General features: G+C 46.2%; 1 protein-coding gene across 3 annotated transcripts in view; it reads right to left on the bottom strand.

Annotated features, from left to right (window-relative positions):
- Positions 1–23415, bottom strand: part of LOC126293356 (F-box/LRR-repeat protein 7-like) — a 163646-nt gene that overhangs the window by 77141 nt on the left and 63090 nt on the right. For all 3 annotated transcript variants that reach the window (XM_049986560.1, XM_049986559.1, XM_049986558.1), the window contains 2 exons: positions 20718–21033; positions 14135–14336 (listed from right to left, as the gene is read on the bottom strand). In XM_049986560.1, coding sequence (XP_049842517.1) covers positions 14135–14336; positions 20718–20935 — 420 coding nt within the window. In that variant the 5' untranslated portion in view covers positions 20936–21033. The remainder of the gene's footprint in view (positions 1–14134; positions 14337–20717; positions 21034–23415) is intronic.

Below are 23415 nucleotides of genomic sequence, written 5' to 3'. Positions count from 1 at the left end.
GGCAGGGGGTGGGAATGGTGGGAGTAAGGAGGAGGCTGGGGGTGGTTGTGGGACAGGATGGCAGGATAGGAGTGGCGGACAGTAAAGTGCTGCTGGTGGGAGTGTAAGGGACAGGGTGGGGAGAGGAGAGGGCAGCCAGGAGAGTAGAGAGGGGGCAGGGGATGGGAATGGTGGGAGTAAGGAGGAGGCTGGGGGTGGCTGTGGGACAGGATGGCAGGATAGGTGTGGGGGACAGTAAAGTGCTGCTGGTGGGAGTGTAAGGGACAGGGTGGGGAGAGGGGAGGGCAGTCTGGAGAATAGAGAGGGGGCAGGGGGTGGGAATGGTGGGAGTAAGGAGGAGGTTGTGGGTGGTAGTGGGACAGGATGGCAGGATAGGAGTGGGGGACAGTAAAGTGCTGCTGGTGGGAGTGTAAGGGACAAGGTGGGGAGAGGGGTGGGCAGTCGGGAGAGTAGAGAGGGGGCAGGGGGTGGGAATGGTGGGAGTAAGGAGGAGGCTGGGGGTGGTTGTGGGACAGGATGGCAGGGTAGGAGTGGCGGACAGTAAAGTGCTGCTGGTGGGACTGTAAGGGACAGGGTGGGGAGAGGGGTGGGCAGTCGGGAGAGTAGCGAGGGGGCAGGGGGTGGGAATGGTGGGAGTAAGGAGGAGGCTGGGGGTGTTGTGGGACAGGATGGCAGGATAGGAGTGGGGGACAGTAAAGTGCTGCTGGTGGGAGTGTAAGGGACAGGGTGGGGAGAGGGGAGGTCAGTCGGGAGAGTAGAGAGGGGGCAGGGGGTGGGAATGGTGGGAGTAAGGAGGAGGCTGGGGGTGGTTGTGGGACAGGATGGCAGGATAGGAGTGGCGGACAGTAAAGTGCTGCTGGTGGGAGTGTAAGGGACAGGGTGGGGAGAGGAGAGGGCAGCCGGGAGAGTAGAGAGGGGGCAGGGGGTGGGAATGGTGGGAGTAAGGAGGAGGCTGGGGGTGGCTGTGGGACAGGATGGCAGGATAGGAGTGGGGGACATTAAAGTGCTGCTGGTGGGAGTGTAAGGGACAGGGTGGGGAGAGGGGAGGGCAGCCGGGAGAGTAGAGAGGGGGCAGGGGGTGGGAATGGTGGGAGTAAGGAGGAGGCTGGGGGTGGCTGTGGGACAGGATGGCAGGATAGGTGTGGGAGACAGTAAACTGCTGCTGGTGGGAGTGTAAGGGACAGGGTGGGGAGAGGGGAGGGCAGTCGGGAGAGTAGAGAGGGGGCAGAGGGTGGGAATGGTGGGAGTAAGGAGGAGGTTGGGGGTGGTAGTGGGACAGGATGGCAGGATAGGTGTGGGAGACAGTAAAGTGCTGCTGGTGGGAGTGTAAGGGACAGGGTGGGGAGAGGGGAGGGCAGTCGGGAGAGTAGAGAGGGGGCAGGGGGTGGGAATGGTGGGAGTAAGGAGGAGGTTGGGGGTGGTAGTGGGACAGGATGGCAGGATAGGTGTGGGAGACAGTAAAGTGCTGCTGGTGGGAGTGTAAGGGACAGGGTGGGGAGAGGGGAGGGGAGTCGGGAGATTAGAGAGAGTGCAGGGGGTGGGAATGGTGGGAGTAAGGAGGAGGTTGGGGGTGGCTGTGGGACAGGATGGAAGGATAGGAGTGGGGGACAGTAAAGTGCTGCTGGTGGGAGTATAAGGGACAGGGTGGGGAGAGGGGAGGGCAGCCGGGAGAGTAGAGAGGGGGCAGGGGTGGGAATGGTGGGAGTAAGGAGGCTGGGGGTGGTAGTGGGACAGGATGGCAGGATAGGAGTGGGGGACAGTAAAGTGCTGCTGGTGGGAGTGTAAGGGACAGGGTGGGGAGGGGGGAGGGCAGTCGGGAGAGTAGAGAGGGGGCAGAGGGTGGGAATGGTGGGAGTAAGGAGGAGGCTGGGGGTGGTAGTGGGACAGGATGGCAGGATAGGAGTGGGGGACAGTAAAGTGCTGCTGGTGGGAGTGTAAGTGACAGGGTGGGGAGAGGGGAGGGCAGCCGGGAGAGTAGAGAGGGGGCAGGGGGTGGGAATGGTGGGAGTAAGGAGGAGGTTGGGGGTGGTAGTGGGACAGGATGGCAGGATAGGAGTGGGGGACAGTAAAGTGCTGCTGGTGGGAGTGTAAGGGACAGGGTGGGGAGAGGGGAGGGCAGTCGGGAGAGTAGAGAGGGGGCAGAGGGTGGGAATGGTGGGAGTAAGGAGAAGGCTGGGGGTGGTAGTGGGACAGGATGGCAGGGTAGGAGTGGGGGTCAGTAAAGTGCTGCTGGTGGGAGTGTAAGGGACAGGGTGGGGAGAGGGGAGGGCAGCCGGGAGAGTAGAGAGGGGGCAGGGGGTGGGAATGGTGGGAGTAAGGAGGAGGCTGGGGGTGGTAGTGGGACAGGATGGCAGGATAGGAGTGGGGGACAGTAAAGTGCTGCTGGTGGGAGTGTAAGGGACAGGGTGGGGAGAGGGGAGGGCAGTCGGGAGAGTAGAGAGGGGGCAGAGGGTGGGAATGGTGGGAGTAAGGAGGAGGCTGGGGGTGGTAATAGGACAGGATGGCAGGGTAGGAGTGGGGGTCAGTAAAGTGCTGCTGGTGGGAGTGTAAGGGACAGGGTGGGGAGAGGGGAGGGCAGCCGGGAGAGTAGAGAGGGGGCAGGGGGTGGGAATGGTGGGAGTAAGGAGGAGGTTGGGGGTGGTAGTGGGACAGGATGGCAGGATAGGAGTGGGGGACAGTAAAGTGCTGCTGGTGGGAGTGTAAGGGACAGGGTGGGGAGAGGGGAGGGCAGTCGGGAGAGTGGAGAGGGGGCAGGGGGTGGGAATGGCGGGAGTAAGGAGGAGGCTGGGGGTGGTAGTGGTACATGATGGCAGGATAGGAGTGGGGGACAGTAAAGTGCTGCTGGTGGGATTGTAAGGGACAGGGTGGGGAGAGGGGAGGGCAGTCGAGATAGTAGAGAGGGGGCAGGGGGTGGGAATGGGGGGAGTAAGGAGGAGGTTGGGGGTGGTAGTGGGACAGGATGGCAGGATAGGAGTGGCGGACAGTAAAGTGCTGCTGCTGGGCTTGTAAGGGACAGGGTGGGGAGAGGGGAGGGCAGTCGAGAGAGTAGAGAGGGGGCAGGGGGTGGGAATGGTGGGAGTAAGGAGGAGGTTGGGGGTGGTAGTGGGACAGGATGGCAGGATAGGAGTGGGGGACAGTAAAGTGCTGCTGGTGGGAGTGTAAGGGACAGGGTCGGGAGAGGGGAGGGCAGTCGAGAGAGTAGAGAGGGGGCAGGGGGTGGGAATGGTGGGAGTAAGGAGGAGGCTGGGGGTGGTAGTGGGACAGGATGGCAGGGTAGGAGTGGGGGTCAGTAAAGTGCTGCTGGTGGGAGTGTAAGGGACAGGGTGGGGAGAGGGGAGGGCAGCCGGGAGAGTAGAGAGGGGGCAGGGGGTGGGAATGGTGGGAGTAAGGAGGAGGTTGGGGGTGGTAGTGGGACAGGATGGCAGGATAGGAGTGGGGGACAGTAAAGTGCTGCTGGTGGGAGTGTAAGGGACAGGGTGGGGAGAGGGGAGGGCAGTCGGGAGAGTGGAGAGGGGGCAGGGGGTGGGAATGGCAGGAGTAAGGAGGAGGCTGGGGGTGGTAGTGGTACATGATGGCAGGATAGGAGTGGGGGACGGTAAAGTGCTGCTGGTGGGATTGTAAGGGACAGGGTGGGGAGAGGGGAGGGCAGTCGAGATAGTAGAGAGGGGGCAGGGGGTGGGAATGGTGGGAGTAAGGAGGAGGCTGGGGGTGGCTGTGGGACAGGATGGCAGGATAGGAGTGGCGGACAGTAAAGTGCTGCTGCTGGGCTTGTAAGGGACAGGGTGGGGAGAGGGGAGGGCAGTCGAGAGAGTAGAGAGGGGGCAGGGGGTGGGAATGGTGGGAGTAAGGAGGAGGCTGGGGGTGGCTGTGGGACAGGATGGCAGGATAGGAGTGGGGGACAGTAAAGTGCTGCTGGTGGGAGTGTAAGGGACAGGGTGGGGAGAGGGGAGGGCAGTCGGGAGAGTAGAGAGGGGGCAGGGGGTGGGAATGGTGGGAGTAAGGAGGAGGCTGGGGGTGGTAGTGGGACAGGATGGCAGGGTAGGAGTGGGGGTCAGTAAAGTGCTGCTGGTGGGAGTGTAAGGGACAGGGTGGGGAGAGGGGAGGGCAGTCGGGAGAGTAGAGAGGGGGCAGAGGGTGGGAATGGTGGGAGTAAGGAGGAGGCTGGGGGTGGTAGTGGGACAGGATGGCAGGGTAGGAGTGGGGGTCAGTAAAGTGCTGCTGGTGGGAGTGTAAGGGACAGGGTGGGGAGAGGGGAGGGCAGCCGGGAGAGTAGAGAGGGGGCAGGGGGTGGGAATGGTGGGAGTAAGGAGGAGGTTGGGGGTGGTAGTGGGACAGGATGGCAGGATAGGAGTGGGGGACAGTAAAGTGCTGCTGGTGGGAGTGTAAGGGACAGGGTGGGGAGAGGGGAGGGCAGCCGGGAGAGTAGAGAGGGGGCAGGGGGTGGGAATGGTGGGAGTAAGGAGGAGGCTGGGGGTGGCTGTGGGACAGGATGGCAGGATAGGAGTGGGGGACAGTAATGTGCTGCTGGTGGGATTGTAAGGGACAGGGTGGGGAGAGGGGAGGGCAGTCGAGAGAGTAGAGAGGGGGCAGGGGGTGGGAATGGTGGGAGTAAGGAGGAGGCTGGGGGTGGCTGTGGGACAGGATGGCAGGATAGGAGTGGGGGACAGTAAAGTGCTGCTGGTGGGAGTGTAAGGGACAGGGTGGGGAGAGGGGAGGGCAGTCGGGAGAGTAGAGAGGGGGCAGGGGGTGGGAATGGTGGGAGTAAGGAGGAGGCTGGGGGTGGTAGTGGGACAGGATGGCAGGATAGGAGTGGGGGACAGTAAAGTGCTGCTGGTGGGAGTGTAACCAGTCAATTATAACTGGGACATTTCCTGTCTGGCTGAAATATGCAGATGTTAAGCCTCTATTCAAGAAAGGGGATAAAGAGATGCCATCAAACTACAGACCGATTTCACTTTTGCCAGCATTCTCAAAAATTTTAGTAAAAGTAATCTACAGGCAGCTTCTCAACCATCTGACCACAAATAACATATTATCAAGAACACATTTTGGATTTCTGAAGGGTTCTGATATCGAAAAGGCTACTTACACCTACAGTGAAAATGTAGTTAATACATTAAATAAGAAGTTACAAGCAGCAGGTATTTTCTGTGATTTGTCAAAGGCATTCGATTGTGTAAACCACAACATCCTTTTAAATAAATTAGCATTCTATGGTGTCACGAGCAGTGCTGCAAAATGGTTCAAGTCATACATCGCTAACAGGAAACAAAGGGTGTCAGTGCAAGGGACTAGTGAATTAAGTCATCAGTGATCATCGGAATGGGAAGAAATTACATGTGGTGTCCCACAAGGATCCATCTTAGGGCCATTGCTTTTTCTTGTGTACATTAATGATCTCTCATCAGTTACACTGCCAGAAGCAGAGTTCGTTTTGTTGCAGATGACACGAGTATTGTAATAAATAGTATGTCGAGTGTAGTTCTAGAGAGATCTGCTAATGATATTTTCATGGATATTAATAAATGGTTTAAAGCCAACGCACTGACATTAAACTTCAAAAAGACTCACTATATGCAATTCAGAACCTGTAAGAGCTTTCCATCCAGCATATGCATGAAGTACGAAGAAGAGCAGATAGAAGAGGTTGACAGTCTTAAATTCCTGGGATTACAACTTGATAATAAATTAAGTTGGGAGGAGCACACCACAGAACTGCAGAAACGCCTTAACAAATCTGTATTTGCAATTCGAGTGTTAGCAGACATAGGCAACATAAAAGTGAAAAAGCCTGCATACTTTGCCTACTTTCATTCCATAATGTCATAGGGTATAATATTTTGGGGTAACTCTTCAAGTCAAACAAACATTTTCAGACTCCAAAAGCGTGTAGTACGTATTATTTGTGGAGTAAACTCACGGACGTCTTGTAGAAACCTCTTCAAACAACTGGGTATACTAACTACTGCCTCTCAGTATATTTACTCCTTAATGAAATTTGTCCTAAATAATATATCTCGTTTTCCAACAAACAGCTCAGTTCATACATACAATACCAGGAACAAAAATGATCTGCACAAGGACTTAAAAGCACTTACTTTAGTTCAAAAGGGGTCCACTACTCAGGAACACTCATTTTCAATAAATAAAAAATTTAGTTACAAATACAGATCAGTTTAAAAGGAGCCTGAAAAACTTACTAGTGTCCAACTCCTTCTACTCCATTGACGAATTTTTTAATAGAAACAAATGATGTGTTGTATCTATTTATACTATTAGTATTGTTATTTCAGCTTAAAAAAATAAAAATAAAAAATAAAAAAAAAGGGTGACATGTTCCACATCCACAAGGATCTCCTCAACACGGATCTATGGAACAAAAACTAATCTAATCTAATCTAATCTAATCTAAGGGACAGGGTGGGGAGAGGGGAGGGCAGTCGGGAGAGTCGAGAGGGGGCAGGGGGTGGGAAAGGAAGACGTACAGCGCTGAGGGGTAACGAGGAAGGGGACGGGTGGGTGAAGGACAAGGGACAAAGACTGATGAGGCTTCAGGCTGGAAGGGTTATTGGTACACGAGATGTATTGCAGGGAGAGTTACCACCTGCAAAATTCAGAGAATGTGGTACTGTCAGGAAGGACACACGTTAGGAAGGATCCAGATGGCACAAGCAGTGAAGCAGTAATTTAAATGGAGAGCAGCCTGCTCAGCAACTGGGGAAGGGGGGGGGGGGGCGGTCCAGCCGTTTCTCGGGCACAGTTTGCCGCCAGTGGTTCGTGCACACAGACTGCCTGACAGTCGTCGTGCCCACTTAGAAAGCAGCACAGTGCTTGCGGCTCGGCTCGAAAATCACACGATCGGTTTCACAGGCAGCCCTGCCTCCGATGGGATTAGGTAATTCTTGTGACCGGAATTTCATTTTCATTTCATTTTATTTCATTTATTATCATCCTTTGCATCATTTACATGATATAGGAATTGTCATAATACTGTCCAGAATATGCAAAGGAGAATATTACAAATTTCTATCAAACAAATAAAATTAACATTGCATAATATGTTGAAAATTAAAACGTGCTCCTTTAACGTGTACCGTATGTGATGAATTTATATGTATTTAGTACATTTTGGAAAACACATATTACACATAATTTAGAGTTAAGAGTATAAAGGAGACACGGAATTGACAATGAGAACAACATGATATTGACAATACAACCATCAGTTAGTGACTTAAGGATTCAAAATATTCCTCTATGCTATAAAAACATTTATTTAGCAAATACTTTTTTAATTCTGACTTAAATTTTCCTTCATCTTCTGTTCCCCTGATGCAGAGTGGCAGAGCATTATAAAGCACCCCCGGTTAACTTCCCAGAATTTCTTAAGCTCGAACCTTGCCTCACCGTCATTTATTCCGTAGTTGCTCACGTTTTTCCTTGTTATTTCTACATGCAGATTATTACAGATACATGTATTGTAGTCATGAAGATCTGAATTTACATGTAAACTACTCCAGTGTATGCAGTATGCTTTTAAATATGTACAAAGATGGTACTGTAAGTATGATTAGCTGCATGAACAAGGGATTGCAGTGTGTTTGTGGAGAGCTGTGTGTAATAATTCTGATGGCCCTTTTCTGTAATTTAAAAAACCCTCTTTCAAGCGACATTTGGTTGCACCCACTATGTTATTCCATAGGATATAACAGAATCAAAATAAGCTGTATACACTAATCTTGTACACTCTGCACTGCAAACTCTGGAAATTGTTCTCAGTGCAAAACATGCTGAATTCAGTTTCCAGCTCAAGAGCTGATCAATGTACATACCCAAAAATTTTGTACAGCAGACATTTTCTATTTCATGGTCACTCAATGATAAATGGTGATTATCCTTCTCATTTAATGCCGTACTATATTCAATATGTTTTATTTAAATTGCGTGTTAACGTATTACCGTTGCTGTCATCACTTATAATTATGCTTGTATCATCTGCAAATAACATAATTCTTGATGATCTGTTGGGCCTTTCAATGTCATTTATACAGATTAGGAATAATAAGTGTCCACTATCTTATATGTATCCCCATTTTTGAATAATGCTCCAAACTTAGAAATTTTCAGCCTTAGGAGGAACACACCTTCACTGAATGATAAATTGACAATACATACCAGTGGTTCCAAGATTTGTGAGGCGACTTTTTATATTCTATTTTATACTTCATCTAGTTTTGCAGACATTTTGGGTTTCATACTGTTAATTACTTTCAATATTTCATATGTATTAGTGGGACTTATTATCATGCTACTGACTACCTTTGGTGCTGTTGTTTGGTAAAGTTCTTGCTTAATTTGTCAGGTACTCTTAGAAGGTAGATGTTAATGTAGTTGGGCAAGACTTCCTTCTTTATTTCAATGTTATCACTAGACTTAAGTACTATATCCTGGTCTTCAGAGCTTTTTCCTATTTCTCTTTTAACAATTTCCCATGTGGTCCTAGATTTACTGTCTGACTTCCTTATTAGTCTATCATTACTTAATACTTTTGCTAGATTAATTACCCTTCTATATACCTTTTTGTAGTTACTAACATATTTTTAAAAATTAGGGTCGATATTTCATTTCAGAGTTTAGTCTTTTCATAGTCTTGGCAGAGTTTTTAATGCCAGGCATGATACAAGAATTTGTGTGTGTATGGCTAGATGAGTTGATTTTAACTAATCTTTTTGCAAAGCACATTTCAAAATTTGTCTTGAAAAGAGAGGAGAAAACGCTGTTTGCAGCATCTGTATCAGTTTGTGACAATACTTCTGCCCAAGATTGGTTAGTCAGTGTGATAACAAACTGGTTGCAGTTTTTGGGAGAGAAAATTCTCTTATACATATGATGTACTGTTGTTGTAAGTATTGGAACTGTGAGCACTTTAATAATAAGTGCAATATGATCAGATATTCCTAGGTCAATATTCAAAACTTCTGTATCTGGGCTTTCTCTATTTGAAAATATGTTATCTATAATATGTTTTGAAGTGTTTGTTACCCTTGTAGGACTGTTTATATTAGAATATAGGTTGAAACTATGTAGAATATTGAGGAATTTAATTTTAAATGAACTATCCATCAGCATACTGACATTAAAGTCCCCACATACAATTACTGATGTCTTCTCATCATGTAAGATGCTCAGCAGTTCTTCAGTCTTATTTTAAAACAATTCTGGGTCAGCACATGGTGATCTATACACTGACATGACGTATTTTCCTACTTTTTACATTCATTTGCACTGCTGTTGCCTCAAAATGTTTTTCTATGCTCAGGAGTTCGGCTTTGGGCATGTTTTTCACTTTAATATCTGATTTTACATAAATGCAGACACCCTCATTCTTGGCTTCCTTCCTAGAAAATTGATCAACCAAGGTATATGGGGAAATATTAATGTTTTCTAATTCATAATTTTTGCACCAGTGCTCTTGATTACAAATACAATCAACACAATATTCACTGGCCTCAATCTCGAGATCTAGAATTTTAGTTTTGAGACACTGTATATTAACGCTAAGTAATTTTAAGCTGTTGCAACTTGGTAGAGAGGACCTCTTCCTTGAATTGTCCAGTGTCAACAGTTTCTTCGTGTTGAGCTGGGTACCAAAAATCCTTTAGGGACACAGGTTTCCTGCATCTTGTCTTTCTTTCTTCTGTACGTGTCGCAACTTTGATACGACTCGCTGGCCGTAAGCATTTTTCTTGTTAGTGATGCCGCTGTATAGTCTGTAGCTGCTTCTGATACTGTTGGAGCTGTTGTGGAGGCTTTATTTGCCTCAGCTAGTTTGTGGCAAGTGAAGATTCTAGTGCTGGACCTGTTGCCGGTAAATTAGTTTCATTTTTATGTCAGAGAATTTCAGTTGCTGTGATGGGTGATGGTAGTGGTATGGTATGGATATTCTTGTCTTCAACTGCTAACACTGCATTAATTAATTCTCGACTAATGAATGCTTTTCCAAGTTTATTTCTGTGTAGCCCATACCTGGTAAAATGACTTCTTTCTGAAGACAGTACACTCACATGTGTGGCATTCAAATTTTCTATTAGTAACAGCGATTTCTTTGTTGACACAAGATTTTTACATCAGATTGTGTCTTTGTGGTATACTTGCAGTATAGAAGTTTACATTTAAAATTTTCTGTAGTGTGCTTCTTAGTGCTCTTATTGTTGTTGTTGTGGTCTTCAGTCCTGAGACTGGTTTGATGCAGCTCTCCATAGGCTACTCTATCGTGTGCAAGCTGCTTCATCTCCCAGTACCTACTGCAACCTACATCCTTCTGAATCTGCTTAGTGTATTTATCTCTTGGTCTCCCTCTATGATTTTTACCCTCCACACTGCCCTCCACTACTAAATTGGTGATCCCTTGATGCCTTAGAATATGTCCTACCAACCGATCCCTTCTTCTAGTCAAGTTGTGCCATAAGCTTATCTTCTCCCCAATCCTATTCAACACCTCCTCATTAGTTATGTGATCTACCCATCTAATCTTCAGCATTCTTCTGTAGCACCACATTTCGAAAGCTTCTATTCTTTTCTTGTCTAAACTATTTATCGTCCATGTTTCACTTCCATACATGGCTACACTCCATACAAATACTTTCAGAAACGGCTTCCTGACATATAAATCTATACTCAATGTTAACAAATTTCTCTTCTTCAGAAATGCTTTCCTTACCACTGCCAGTCTACATTTTATATCCTCTCTACTTCGACCATCATCAGTTATTCTCCCCAAATAGCAAAACTCCTTTACCACTTTAAGCGTCTCATTTCCTAATCTAATTCCCGTAGCATCACCCGATTTAATTCGACTACATTCCATTATCCTCGTATTGCTTTTGTTAATGTTCATCTTATATCCTCCTTTCAAGACACTGTCCATTCCGTTTAACTGTTCTTCCAAGTCCTTTGCCATCTCTGACAGAATTACAATGTCATCGGCAAACCTAAAAGTTTTTATTTCTTCTCCAAGGATTTTAATTCCTACTCCAAATTTTTCTTTTGTTTCCTTCATGCTTGCTCAATATACAGATTGAATAACAATGGTGAGAAGGTACAACCCTGTCTCACTCCCTTCCCAACCACTGCTCCCGTTTCGTGGCCCTCGACTCTTATAACTCCCATGTGGTTTCTGTACAAATTGTAAATAGCCTTTCGCTCCCTGTATTTTACCCCTGCCACCTTTAGAATTTGAAAGAGAGTATTCCAGTCAACATTGTCAAAAGCTTTCTCCAAGTCTACAAATGCTAGAAACGTAGGTTTGCCTTTCCTTAATCTTTCTTCTAAGGTAAGTCGTAATGTCAGTATTGCCTCACGTGTTCCAGTATTTCTATGGAATCCAACCTGATCTTCCATGAGGTCGGCTTCTACTAGTTTTTCCATTCGTCTGTAAAGAATTTGTGTTAGTATTTTGCAGCCGTGACTTATTAAACTGATAGTTCTGTAATTTTCACATCTGTCAACACCCGCTTACTTTGGAATTGGAATTATTATATTCTTCTTGAAGTCTGAGGGAATTTTGCCTGTCTCGTACATCATCCTCACCAGATGGTAGAGTTTTGTCCGGACTGGCATTCCCAAGGCCGTCAGTAGTTCTATTGGAATGTTGTCTACTCCCGGGGCCTTGTTTCGACTTAGGTCTTTCTGTGCTCTGTCAAACTCTTCAAGCAGTATCGTATCTCCCATTTCATCTTCCACTACATCCTCTTCTATTTCCATAATATTGTCCTCAAGTACATCGCCCTTGTATAGACCCTCTATATACTCCTTCCACCTTTCTGCTTTCCCTTCTTTGCTTAGAACTGGGTTTCCATCTGAGCTCTTGATATTCATACAAGTGGTCCTCTTTTCTCCAAAGGTCTCTTTAGTTTTCCTGTAGGCAGTATCTATATTACCCATAGTGAGATAAGCCTCTACATCCTTACATTTATCCTCTAGCCATCCCTGCTTAGCCATTTTGCACTTCCTGTCGATCTCATTTCTGAGACATTCATATTCCTTTTTGCCTGCTTCATTTACTGCATTTTTATACTTTCTCCTTTCATCAATTAAATTCTATATTTCTTCTGTTACCCAAGGATTTCTACTAGCCCTAGTCTTTTTACCTACTAGATCCTCTGCTTCACTACTTCATCCCTCAAAGCTACTCACTCTTCTTCTACTGTATTTATTTCCCCCTTTCCTGTAAATTTTTCCCTTATGCTCTCCCTGAAACTCTGGACAACCAATGGTTCTTTCAGTTTATCCAGAACCCATCTCCTTAATTCCCACCTTTTTGCAGTTTCTTCAGTTTTAGTCTACAGGTCATAACCAATAGATTGTGGTCAGAGTCCACATCTGCCCCTGGAGGTAGAGGGGGTGGGAGATGGACGGGGGTGGGAGATGGACGGGGGTGGGAGATGGACGGGGGTGGGAGATGGACGGGGGTGGGAGATGGACGGGGGTGGGAGATGGACGGGGGTGGGAGATGGACGGGGGTGGGAGATGGACGGGGGTGGGAGATGGACGGGGGTGGGAGATGGACGGGGGTGGGAGATGGACGGGGGTGGGAGATGGACGGGGGTGGGAGATGGACGGGGGTGGGAGATGGACGGGGGTGGGAGATGGACGGGGGTGGGAGATGGACGGGGGTGGGAGATGGACGGGGGTGGGAGATGGACGGGGGTGGGAGATGGACGGGGGTGGGAGATGGACGGGGGTGGGAGATGGACGGGGGTGGGAGATGGACGGGGGTGGGAGATGGACGGGGGTGGGAGATCCTGCTGGATTTCTAGAAAAGGGTCAATGTGGCACGGTTTGTAGGTGGACAAATCAGACAGCTGGTGCAGTCCTGCCAGGTAATGCTTGCAGTTCAAAGCCACAGGGATGGAGCCTTTGTCAGCAGGTAGGCTTGCAAGGTCAGGATCACTTTTTACACAGTGGATTGTGTTCTTTCTCCGGATGGAAAGTTAGTTTACATGTTGAGGGATTTGGGAAATGATGGTGAGGCGAGGTTCGAGCTTAAGAAATTCTGGGAAGTTAACAGAGGGTGAGTTGGGGGCAACAGGAGTGAACTGAGTCAGCCAGGTCCGACATTGGTCTTTGGTCGAGTCTGGTGGGTAGGGTCGGTAGCAAACTAATTTTTCCACTGTTGAGACCAGAAGAAGTTCCTTAAAAAGTCCAGCAAGACTTAATTTCGGAGGCAGGCAAGAGGTAAGTCCTCTAGAAAGGACTGATACTTTCTGGGGCTAAGGCTTTCGGAGTAAAGATCACGACTGTGTTTCGAGTCTATTTAGGTTCTGAATTCCGGATTGTGGTGGAAGGGAGTTTTTGAGGGTGGGGTAAAAGTAGCAGGTTAGCAAGGCAGGGTTTATCAGCTATGAGGGGATGTGCAGGAGGTTTGGAGGCTTTTGTAGAGATGGTAAAAAGTTGCCGAGTGTGCTGTCCGACATTTTTCATTTTAAATACTGCTTCACAGCCTGTGTCATCTGGTTCCTTCCTACCACCACCAGCTTTTTCTGAACTGCACAGCTGGGAACTCCCGCAATATATCCTACATTCTCGTAAATCTCCTCGCCACAACCTCTGTCAATAATTGTCTTTAACCCACCTATCCTATTCTCTGTCCCCACTCCAGCACTACACAGCCATCCATTCCACCAATGCACCCACAGTCCTTTTACTTCACTTCTATTCCACACCCCACTCTCCCCAACTCACAGCTCTCCGTCTAACCCTCCGGCTGCACTTAGCTGCCCTACGCTCTCCCCTCCTCATTCCTGTATGTTCCCACAAGCAGCACTTTACTGTCCCCCTCCTCAAGTGCTATCCCCCCCCCCCTGCCCCACCCAGTCTCATCCTCACCCCCTTTAGCCAGATTGTTTCCCCCATTACATGCAGTCACTCACAATGTGGCCTCGGCAGTCTGAGACAGTCGACATCTATGTGAGTTCCATTTGTGTGTGTGTGTGTGTGTGTGTGTGTGTGTGTGTGTGTGTGTGTGTGTGTGTGTGTGTGTGTGTACAGTGAGTAGCAACCTATCCTTTGCATAACATTGTCATTACTCAATCCTGGATTTCCCATCATTTAATATAAAGAATGTAATACTTACCGAATAGCCGAGCATCTGGGCGGCGTGAAGGCGGAGATCTGTTAGTCTCCGGCACTTGTCGCAGAGCACGTCGATGACGTGGGGACTGACAGCGCACCACATGTGTACTTTACGCAGGTTTCGGGCACTGCGGAAGATACGTATCGCCTCCCGCTCGGTCCTGCCGCTCTTACAGTTCTCCGAGTTGCAGTGCTGCGAGATCCTGCGGAATAACAATATGTCGACAGTTCACTCCCGAATAGTATCCACGACTGGCAGGAGAGAGAATTTGTCAACACACTGTAGCAGTCTATTTTAGCACCCACAATAGAAGTACTGTCCTGTGTGAAATCAGAAGTGAACAGATAGGAAAACCAAACAATAACAAACACAGACACAAAAAGAGGGTTGGGGGGAGGGGCAGATCAGCACAAATGTTAACTTTCGGAACCACTGGTTCTGATGTTGATGGGAAGGAAGGATCATTAAAAGCAGTAATTTCACCTTTATAAGGCATTTATGAGGTCTGTCTCTTGGCTGGGGGTCTCCTTGGGTATTTGTCAGGATTATTGTGGGCATGGGGTCCACGAAGTACAGAAATATGCAAACTACAAGTTATTAGCAATCACCACTTTATTTCTGTGTAAACATTTATAATAACATGCTTGCTACACCAACCTGCCATAACTTGCTACCTGCTATAATGAACAAATATACATTTGTCAATACTTCATTGTGACACCGTATGGCGATCGCGGCAGCTTCACGAGAGGAAATACCTGCTCAGACGTGGGAATAAAAGTTCCTTGGTGATGTGCTGAAAACCAAAGTGTAGTTTGAAATGACTGAAGGTTGTTACACAAGGAGACATTATTATAATCTCCATCATTCTTTCCGAGTTATTTTCGATACAGCATATTGAACTGAGTAGGTTTGACTTAACAAATTTACGTAAGTTTTGTGAAGAAAATACACATTAATGCAACTGATATATCACAAGTTATCTGGTAATGCTGCACGGTGTCACTGTCAACTGCATAACGTGGTACTGGAATTTACAGATTCTAGGACTACATATTTCTTCTTGGATGTTAGGGTTCATATCTAATATCCTGGCAACCTTCAGCTTTTTTTGCAATGTCCTTTGCTCGGATTCGCACAGTTGATAATGTGAAGAAGTTTCAATTACAGAAGCAGGACACCACAAAGAAACGTGTCGGTCGGTTGGTGAGGATTGAGGGACTAATGGCGAGGTATCGGACTGGGGTTGCCACATCAAGTTTCCCCGAGTGAAATTGGCTGATATTTACCTGATTTCTAGACAAGTTTTAGCATTTTTTCCTGACAAATTTTGAGATATCAAAGGGTGGAGGTTAAGACGTAAGTTGACAATCTGTCTTTGCAGCTACAGTACAAGAAACAATAATGTAAATGAGGAAATATCTAAGAAAAGACCTTGCAAGCAGATGGTGTTTCCTGATATGAGCAAAAATCTTTAGTACTAACCTCAACATCTTTTGTAGTGAACTGTTTTTAGATGGAGAAAGCAAGCCAAATGGTATGTGTGTTTCATTAAGACCACTGATATTAACTTATTTCAGCAAAATGAAACATTTTTGGTGACAAAAATATGCATTTCCTTGGAGTTAAGAGAGATTTAAAATACCTTCACCAATTTCAGAAATAACCTCAGAAAAAAGTAAGCCTCTTGAAAGAAGGGTGTAAGACGGGGATGAATTGTGTAAACCAGCACTGTCAGTGGCTGCCAATAAAAAGTTGGTTCTACTGTGTTCGATATTGTGTTACATCTATTATTTTACACGTATTATGTGACTTTTCTTTTGACAAATACTTGAGTACATAGTGCACAAGCTGCCAGCAACCAACACAATTTTTCTGGTATATAAACTACTTTTGGAGTGCCGATATGTAGTAGAACAAATAAAATGAAACTTCCTGGCAGATTAAAACTGTGTGCCCGACCGAGACTTGAACTCGGGACCTTTGCCTTTTGCAGGCAAGTGCTCTACCATCTGGGCTACAGAAGCACGACTCACGCCCGGTACTCACAGCTTTACTTCTGCCAGTATCCGTCTCCTACCTTCCAAAGTTTACAGAAGCTCTCCTGCGAACCTTGCAGAACTAGCACTCCTGAAAGAAAGGATATTGCGGAGACATGGCTTAGCCACAGCCTGGGGGATGTTTCCAGAATGAGATTTTCACCCTTGCCCGTGAAAGGCAAAGGTCCCGAGTTCGAGTCTCACTCGGGCACACAGTTTTAATCTGCCAGGAAGTTTCATATCAGCGTACACTCCGCTGCAGAGTGAAAATCTCATTCTGGAACAAATAAAATGTCTATAAAATGCTACACTGTGCAACGTACTTGTGGTGAGACAGTCATAATTCCTGAAATCCATCGCCCACGGCCTTTGGCTGGCTGAGGAGCAACGCAGACCTGGGTCTGAGGATAAACCGTGAAAATCTGCTGCGCTGCACTGCCCCACACACAAACAGATCCGGCCCGCAGGCAGATCAGTGAGGCTAGATGAGACAGGCAGGGCCTGCACTTTAGTGGAAACTGGACGGCAGGCCTGACACATTAGAGATACCCGCAGAAATGGCTTGCAGTTTTAGCTCACTGTGGAAATCCAGCCATGTGGCACGGTGAGCACATTCTGAGGAGGTTAGGTGGGGGACCTCCAGGTGGATTCCAACTGGTAATCACTCCTGATGGTGGCCCTTATCCAAGAAGAATCTGATAAGTTGGACAATGAGGAAAACATTTGAGTGTGATTGTGTAAGTGAGCTGGAGTTGGTACTGTGAGAAATGGAGAGATAAGTTCTCTGCTTCAGCAAAGACTTAAAGCAGAACTGAGCTGCTTAATGTAGTTCTTTCCTCAGTAGCATCTTCACTCTTATCACTGTAAAGCTGAAAGTCCAAACGAGTGAGGGATGGCGTTTACTCACAAATGTACATATAATCTAGATTGCAATAACACACAAACGTGCATTCTTCACTAAGTTCAACTCTTAACAACAGTGACCAGTTTATCACTTACAAAAACTTAGTAGCCCACAGAACCAGATCGACATCTACAATAACAGTGGTGAAGTTAATTGTTTGACTGTGGTACAAAACACAGTCTGTATTTACACGAAAAAGTCACAGTTTCTTTTTAACACTACCCTGCAGTAATTTATTACAGAAAAGATTACACTTCCATAGTTTAATCTAGTTCATAACGAGCTTCAGTATGCAACATCAGACAATAACATTTCCTACCATTTTTCAATCACAACACAGTTGAGTAAAGATGTTCATTAATTTAGGCTACAGAAATCACTAAAAAATTATTAAGCATTCAAGTCTCGAGCTTTGCTGTTGTCGGTGCACCTATTTTTGCTTGCCTAACACACGTAGTAGTGGCACAAATCAACACTGGGAGTGCTATCGACATAGGTCTTACTCGTGAGCTTTCAAACGACCGACTGCCAATTCTGGGTGATGTCTGACTCTCTGTAGATTGGCATAAGAACAAACTGTTATTTTGAAGGCTACATTGTGATTTATAAATGGCTTGGTTGGATTTTTCTGTTTTTCCTATATTACAAGAACTAATATGATTTTGGCTCACAGAATATGTTACTGGTCAGAAATTTAGGAAAATACGTGGGTGCTATTTCTTTCACACAACGCAGATCCTTTATTTACATGCCTCAGTGCCATACTGCAAATTAGGGCACATTACATCAAATTATTAATTAATCAATGCTGCATATCATTTTACACACAAAAATAAGTAGTCAAAAGTCATAATCTAATAGTAGCTACGATAAAATTTGCAATGGAAGATGGGGCTGCTGATGTATTTGAATGTCAACTGTCTTGTCACTCAGTTTCTGGTAATTTAAAGTACTTTCCAGAAAAGTCAGAATGCTCAGCATTCTGTTGGTACGGCTCATTAAATTAAATTGTGCTGATTAGCTCAGCAAGTTTCACACGTATCGAACTATGGTGTTAACCCCAATCAATTATAATACTTAATCAGCACCTTCCACAACCAAACTGATGCCGCCAATGCAATCAGCGTAGTGAGAAGAATAAACTAAACAACAAAGCTAAATGGAGAATGCCCACTTACACCTCTGGAAAAGCAATACATGTGCCATGTGTGACTTACAAAACAGTACTGGAAACATGATAGAAAATTGTAGGAAAGAAAAAAAATTTGCTATCAGCAGATATTCAAAAGTTAGCAGATGGGAGAGGAGAACCATGCTATATCACAGAGTGTGAAAGGAAGTAGTCTCAATGAAGTAGTCTGATGATGATGATTCGTTTGTGGGGCGCTCAACTGCGCAGTCTTCAGCACCCGCATGAAGTCCCAATTTTTACACAACCCAATCTAGCCAAAATCACAAATGATGATGATGATGATGATGATGATATGATGAGAACAACACAAACACCCAGTCCGTGGGCAGAGAAAATCACCAACCAGTCTGGGCATCAGAGCCGGGACACTGGAGCTCAGAGGCAGCATCGCCAGCCACTATACCACGAGCTGTGGGCTCGTGCCAGCGACTCGGCTTATTCCACGATTACAGACTGGGTGCAGTAATTTCAAATTTGAAGGTACCCCTGCATAAACCTGGTGACCACAGTCCAGTTAGGGGGAAACTGTTTCCCGGTACGTACGGAGTTAGGCCGAATAGGACTATTCGCTCCCCGAGAGGTGTGGGCGAGGAAGTGGAGAGGTTTAAGCTTACGCATGTAGGCTACTCTTTAGTTAACAAATATGGGAGAGCTGTGTCAGCTTTTTATCAAAGAGGAATCCCAAAAATTGAGACTGTGCAACAACATCCTGGCACTAAGTACACAAGTCAAGTTCTGGGTCCAGACGGACTGCGGTACGATGACACAAATGCGTGTCTCACTTTTTTATCAAAGAGAATTGGAGGTCGCGGGAAAGGGTCCAAGTGGAGGCCCCGTGGATACACCTTGAAATTGGTATTTGGTCAAGGATACAGACTGGGAGCAAAAGTTGACAATGGGAGTGTGACGGGAGGTACGACAGGTTGTGTAATGCATGGAGCCCTGCCATTTTTTTAGGCCTGTGCAGCACTGAGTGGTGTACTAACTAACAAGAAAAAATCCGTGGAGTAAAAGCCGACAAATAAAAATCAGTAGGGAGTCTTGAAAGCCCCTGTCATTTAGGTTAAGTAAAATGTGATCACGCTGAGCAGTGTCGTATGCCTCGTGGAGGTAAAAAAAGGCTTCAATGAGACTTCACCATTTAGAAACACCCCATCAGATTGCCATTTTCAATCTAACCGCACGGTTAATTGAGGATTGTTCCTCCTGGAAACTGGGGGACAAAAGGCCCAGCGATTCGAGAAACCAGAACAACCACCGGGCTACCATCTTTTCGAGCAGTTTTCCGAGCACATCGATGAGGCTGATCGGTCAGTAGCTGTCATCGGATGTCTGGATTTTGCCTGGTTTAAGGATAGGGATACTATCTCGACCATGTAAAGGAAAAATACTTTCTGGACAGGTTTGAGTAACATTCACATATTGGATGATGAACTGAACCAGGGCCTGAAGCCACACTGTTTGATGCTTCGAGAGTCTGAACGAGTTCCCGATCAGAGAAAAGTTCATTATATAATTAATCATGAAGGGTGGGGGGGGAGGGGAGGAGGATAGGGAAGTGTATTCAACATGCCTTATGTAATTTTAAAAAAAAGAGAGGGTGAGAGGGGTAGAGGGGGGGGAGAGAGGGTGAGAGGGGTAGAGGGGGGGGAGAGAGGGCGAGAGGGGTAGAGGGGGGGAGAGAGGGCGAGGGGGGGGAGAGAGGGCGAGGGTGGGGCGAGGAGGGAGGAGAGGGGGGAGACGGAGAAGAGGGAGGAGAGAGGGGAGAGGGGGAGAGCGCTATATTGCAATGTTGTGGGATTCATGAATGGTTCAAATCTTATCTTTGTAACAGGCACCAAATGGTCAAGATACAGGGAAAGTTTTCATCAGAATACCAAAGAGCCGGATACGGGGTGCCACAAGGCTCCCTGCTGGGACCACTGTTGTTCTTAATATCTATAAATGGCATCCCAAGCCCTGTATCAGCAGCAGGTACAATATTGTTTGCTGACGACAACAATCCGTCTGTTAAAGCTATGAATGACACTGCAGGCCTTCAGGAGATAGTCACAGTGGCGCAGAAGAATGAAACGTATTCTTTAGGGATAACAATATAATTGTGAATGACAAAGAAAGAGTTTGGATAGACTTCAGACATAAAACAAACTAGGAACCACATAACAACAGAACTTGGGCAGTGTATGATAAAGAAAACCCATCACACTAAATTTTTAGGAGTACAGATAGATGAAAATGTAATGTGGGACAAATATACAGAAATGTTTACTGCTTTAAACATGTACGTAAACCACTGGCCCTATCGTAGACTTTTACGCCGGAGCACAATAGGAACTGGTTGTTGTTGTTGTTGTTGTTGTGGTCTTCAGTCCTGAGACTGGTTTGATGCAGCTCTCCATGCTACTCCCACGTCAATTTTACAATGTCACATGTCAGCAGGTTTCTTACCCGACGTGGTATTCCTTGTCAGCCCACAACTTCAAATCCCGCGACAGCTTTCTCCAACGACGGCACACTTTCCGTACCACGTCCACCAGCTCAGTGAAAGACAAGTGAGAGAAGATCTTGATCAGTATCTCCTCAGGCAAGTCGTCAATGCTCGCACGCCAGGCTGCAGCACCTTCAGCCATGTGGCACAGTCCACTGTGCTCAGACTCTGAAGCCATTCCACTGTCGAGCCCGCTGCCGCACCACAGTGAGGCGGAAGGCACCGGGTGAGGTGAGGGTCTGCCGAGCGGACGTCTGTCAGATACGCTTGCAGGCACTGCAAAAAAACCAAAAACAGCATTTTAAACCCGCACTCACATGGATTACAGCTATTCCCCAGTGTGTTAATGGAACGAATAACAGCAACGACATGCCAACATTGACAACTGTCTTTGAAATCATTTCTTACGGCTGAAACTATTTCAAGACAAGTCAACAGTGTGATATCGAGCCAACAGACCGCTGACGTCATTGATGAGGTAGAAATACATGGCTTAAGGAATAACTGGCAGCTGACATAATAAAAAACAAAAACACTGCAAAATAAATTCTGATGACGTCACAGGATCTCCATTGGCACTGAGAGTTAGGAATGCTGTTCTTTTTAATGCCATCCGACGTAGGTGTACCGTAGGTTTCTAGAAGAGCATAGCATTCCAAAACATCAGAAAAGGGCACAGGTCATCCATGTTTTCAAGAAGGGACGTCGAACAGATGTGCAGAACTACAGACCTATATCTCTAACATCAATCAGACTAGAAATGTACTCTGTAGGAATCAGCATGGGTTTTGAAAAAGACGATCGTGTGAAACGCAGCTCGCGCTATTTGTCCACGAGACTCAAAGGGCCACAGACACGGGTTCACAGGTAGATGCCGTGTTTCTTGACTTCCGCAAGGCGTTCGATATACTTCGCCACAGTCGTTTAATGAACAAAGTAAGAGCATATGGAATATCAGACGAATTGTGTGATTGGATTGAAGAGTTCTTAGATACGAGAACGCAGCATGTCATTCTCAATGGAGAGAAGTCTTCCGAAGTAAGAGTGATTTCAGGTATGCCGCAGGGGAGTGTCATAGGACCGCTGCTATTCACAATATACATAACTGACCTGGTGGATAACATCGGAAGTTCACTGAGGCTTTTTGCAGATGATGCTGTAGTATATCGAGAGGTTGTAACAATGGAAAATGGTACTGAAATGCGGGAGGATCTGCAACGAATTGACGCATGGTGCAAGAAATGGCAATTGAATCTCAATGTAAAGTATAATGTGCTGTGAATACATAGGAAGAAATATCCTTTGTCATTTAGCTACAATATAGCAGGTCAGCAACTGGAAGCAGTTAATTCCATAAATTATCTGGGAGTACGCATTAGGAGTGATTTAAAATGGAATGACCATATAAAATCAATCGTCGGTAAAGCAGATGCCAGACTGAGATTCACAGGAAGAATCCTAAGGAAATGCAATCCGAAAACAAAGGAAGTAGGTTACAGTACACTTGTTCACCCACTGCTTGAATACTGCTCAGCAGTGTGGGATCCGTACCAGATAGGGTTGATAGAAGAGACAGAGAAGATCCAACGCAGAGCAGCGCGCTCCGTTATAGGATCATTGCGAAAGCCTTACGGAGATTATAGATAAACTCCGGTGGAAGACTCTGCAGGATAGACACTCAGTAGCTCGGTACGGGCTTTTGATAAAGTTTCGAGAATAAACCTTCACCGACGAGTCAAGCAGTATATTGCTCCCTCCTACGTATATCTCGCGAAGAGACCATGAGGATAAAATCAGAGAGATTAGAGCCCACACAGAGGCATACCAACAACTTTCTTTCCGAGAATACGAGACTGGAATAGAAGGGAGAACCGATAGAGGTACTCAAGGTACCCTCCGCCACACACCGTCTGGTGGCTTGCAGAGTATGGGTGTAGATGTAGATGTACTGTAATTTGAAAATATAGCCACTGTAAGAAAATACTGTCTTCAGCAGTGACATAAATTTAACTCTGGAATGCACAATACGATATACAAAAAGAGAGTCGTCACATTCATTGGCTTTGCCAACGCACAATCAGACTACCATCTTCCAATCTAACTTAGTCCTCAGGTTACACTACTGGTCAGTCTGTCACTACAAATTTCCTACTTAGACCTGGAAAAAGCCTTTGATTGTGTGAATGTTGACATCCTATTAGACAAGCTATGGAACATGGGCATTAGATGTGCTGCTTATGACCTAATAAAGTGTTATATGAGCAATAGAAAACAGTTTGTTCTACTTAAAACGGAAAGTGGTGTCTACAAATCAGAGATCACTTGCATAAAATATAGCGTGCCCCAGGGCTCGGTGTTGGGCCCCCTTCTGTTCTCGATCTATGAAAATGATATTAAATACTGTACTATAAATTCCAAAATTGTTCTGTATGACGATGACACGTCGATTGTGTGTAAAAAAAGGAATCGTGTGATGAACTAGAGGCCGAGTGTAGTGATCTGACTAAAGAAATTGTTCAGGTTTTTAATGAAAGCCACTTAAATGTAAGCACCAGGGAAACATGTTTGAGTTTAACAAAAGTAGTTTGAATAATGTAATTAAATTATACATTGGCAACGAATTGGTAAAGAGAGAGTCTAGTGCAAAATTCCTTGGCG

This window comes from Schistocerca gregaria, chromosome 10 (genome assembly GCF_023897955.1).
Source record: "Schistocerca gregaria isolate iqSchGreg1 chromosome 10, iqSchGreg1.2, whole genome shotgun sequence".
Taxonomy (NCBI): Eukaryota; Metazoa; Arthropoda; class Insecta; order Orthoptera; family Acrididae; genus Schistocerca; species Schistocerca gregaria.
This window is presented reverse-complemented; position numbering and strand designations above follow the sequence as displayed.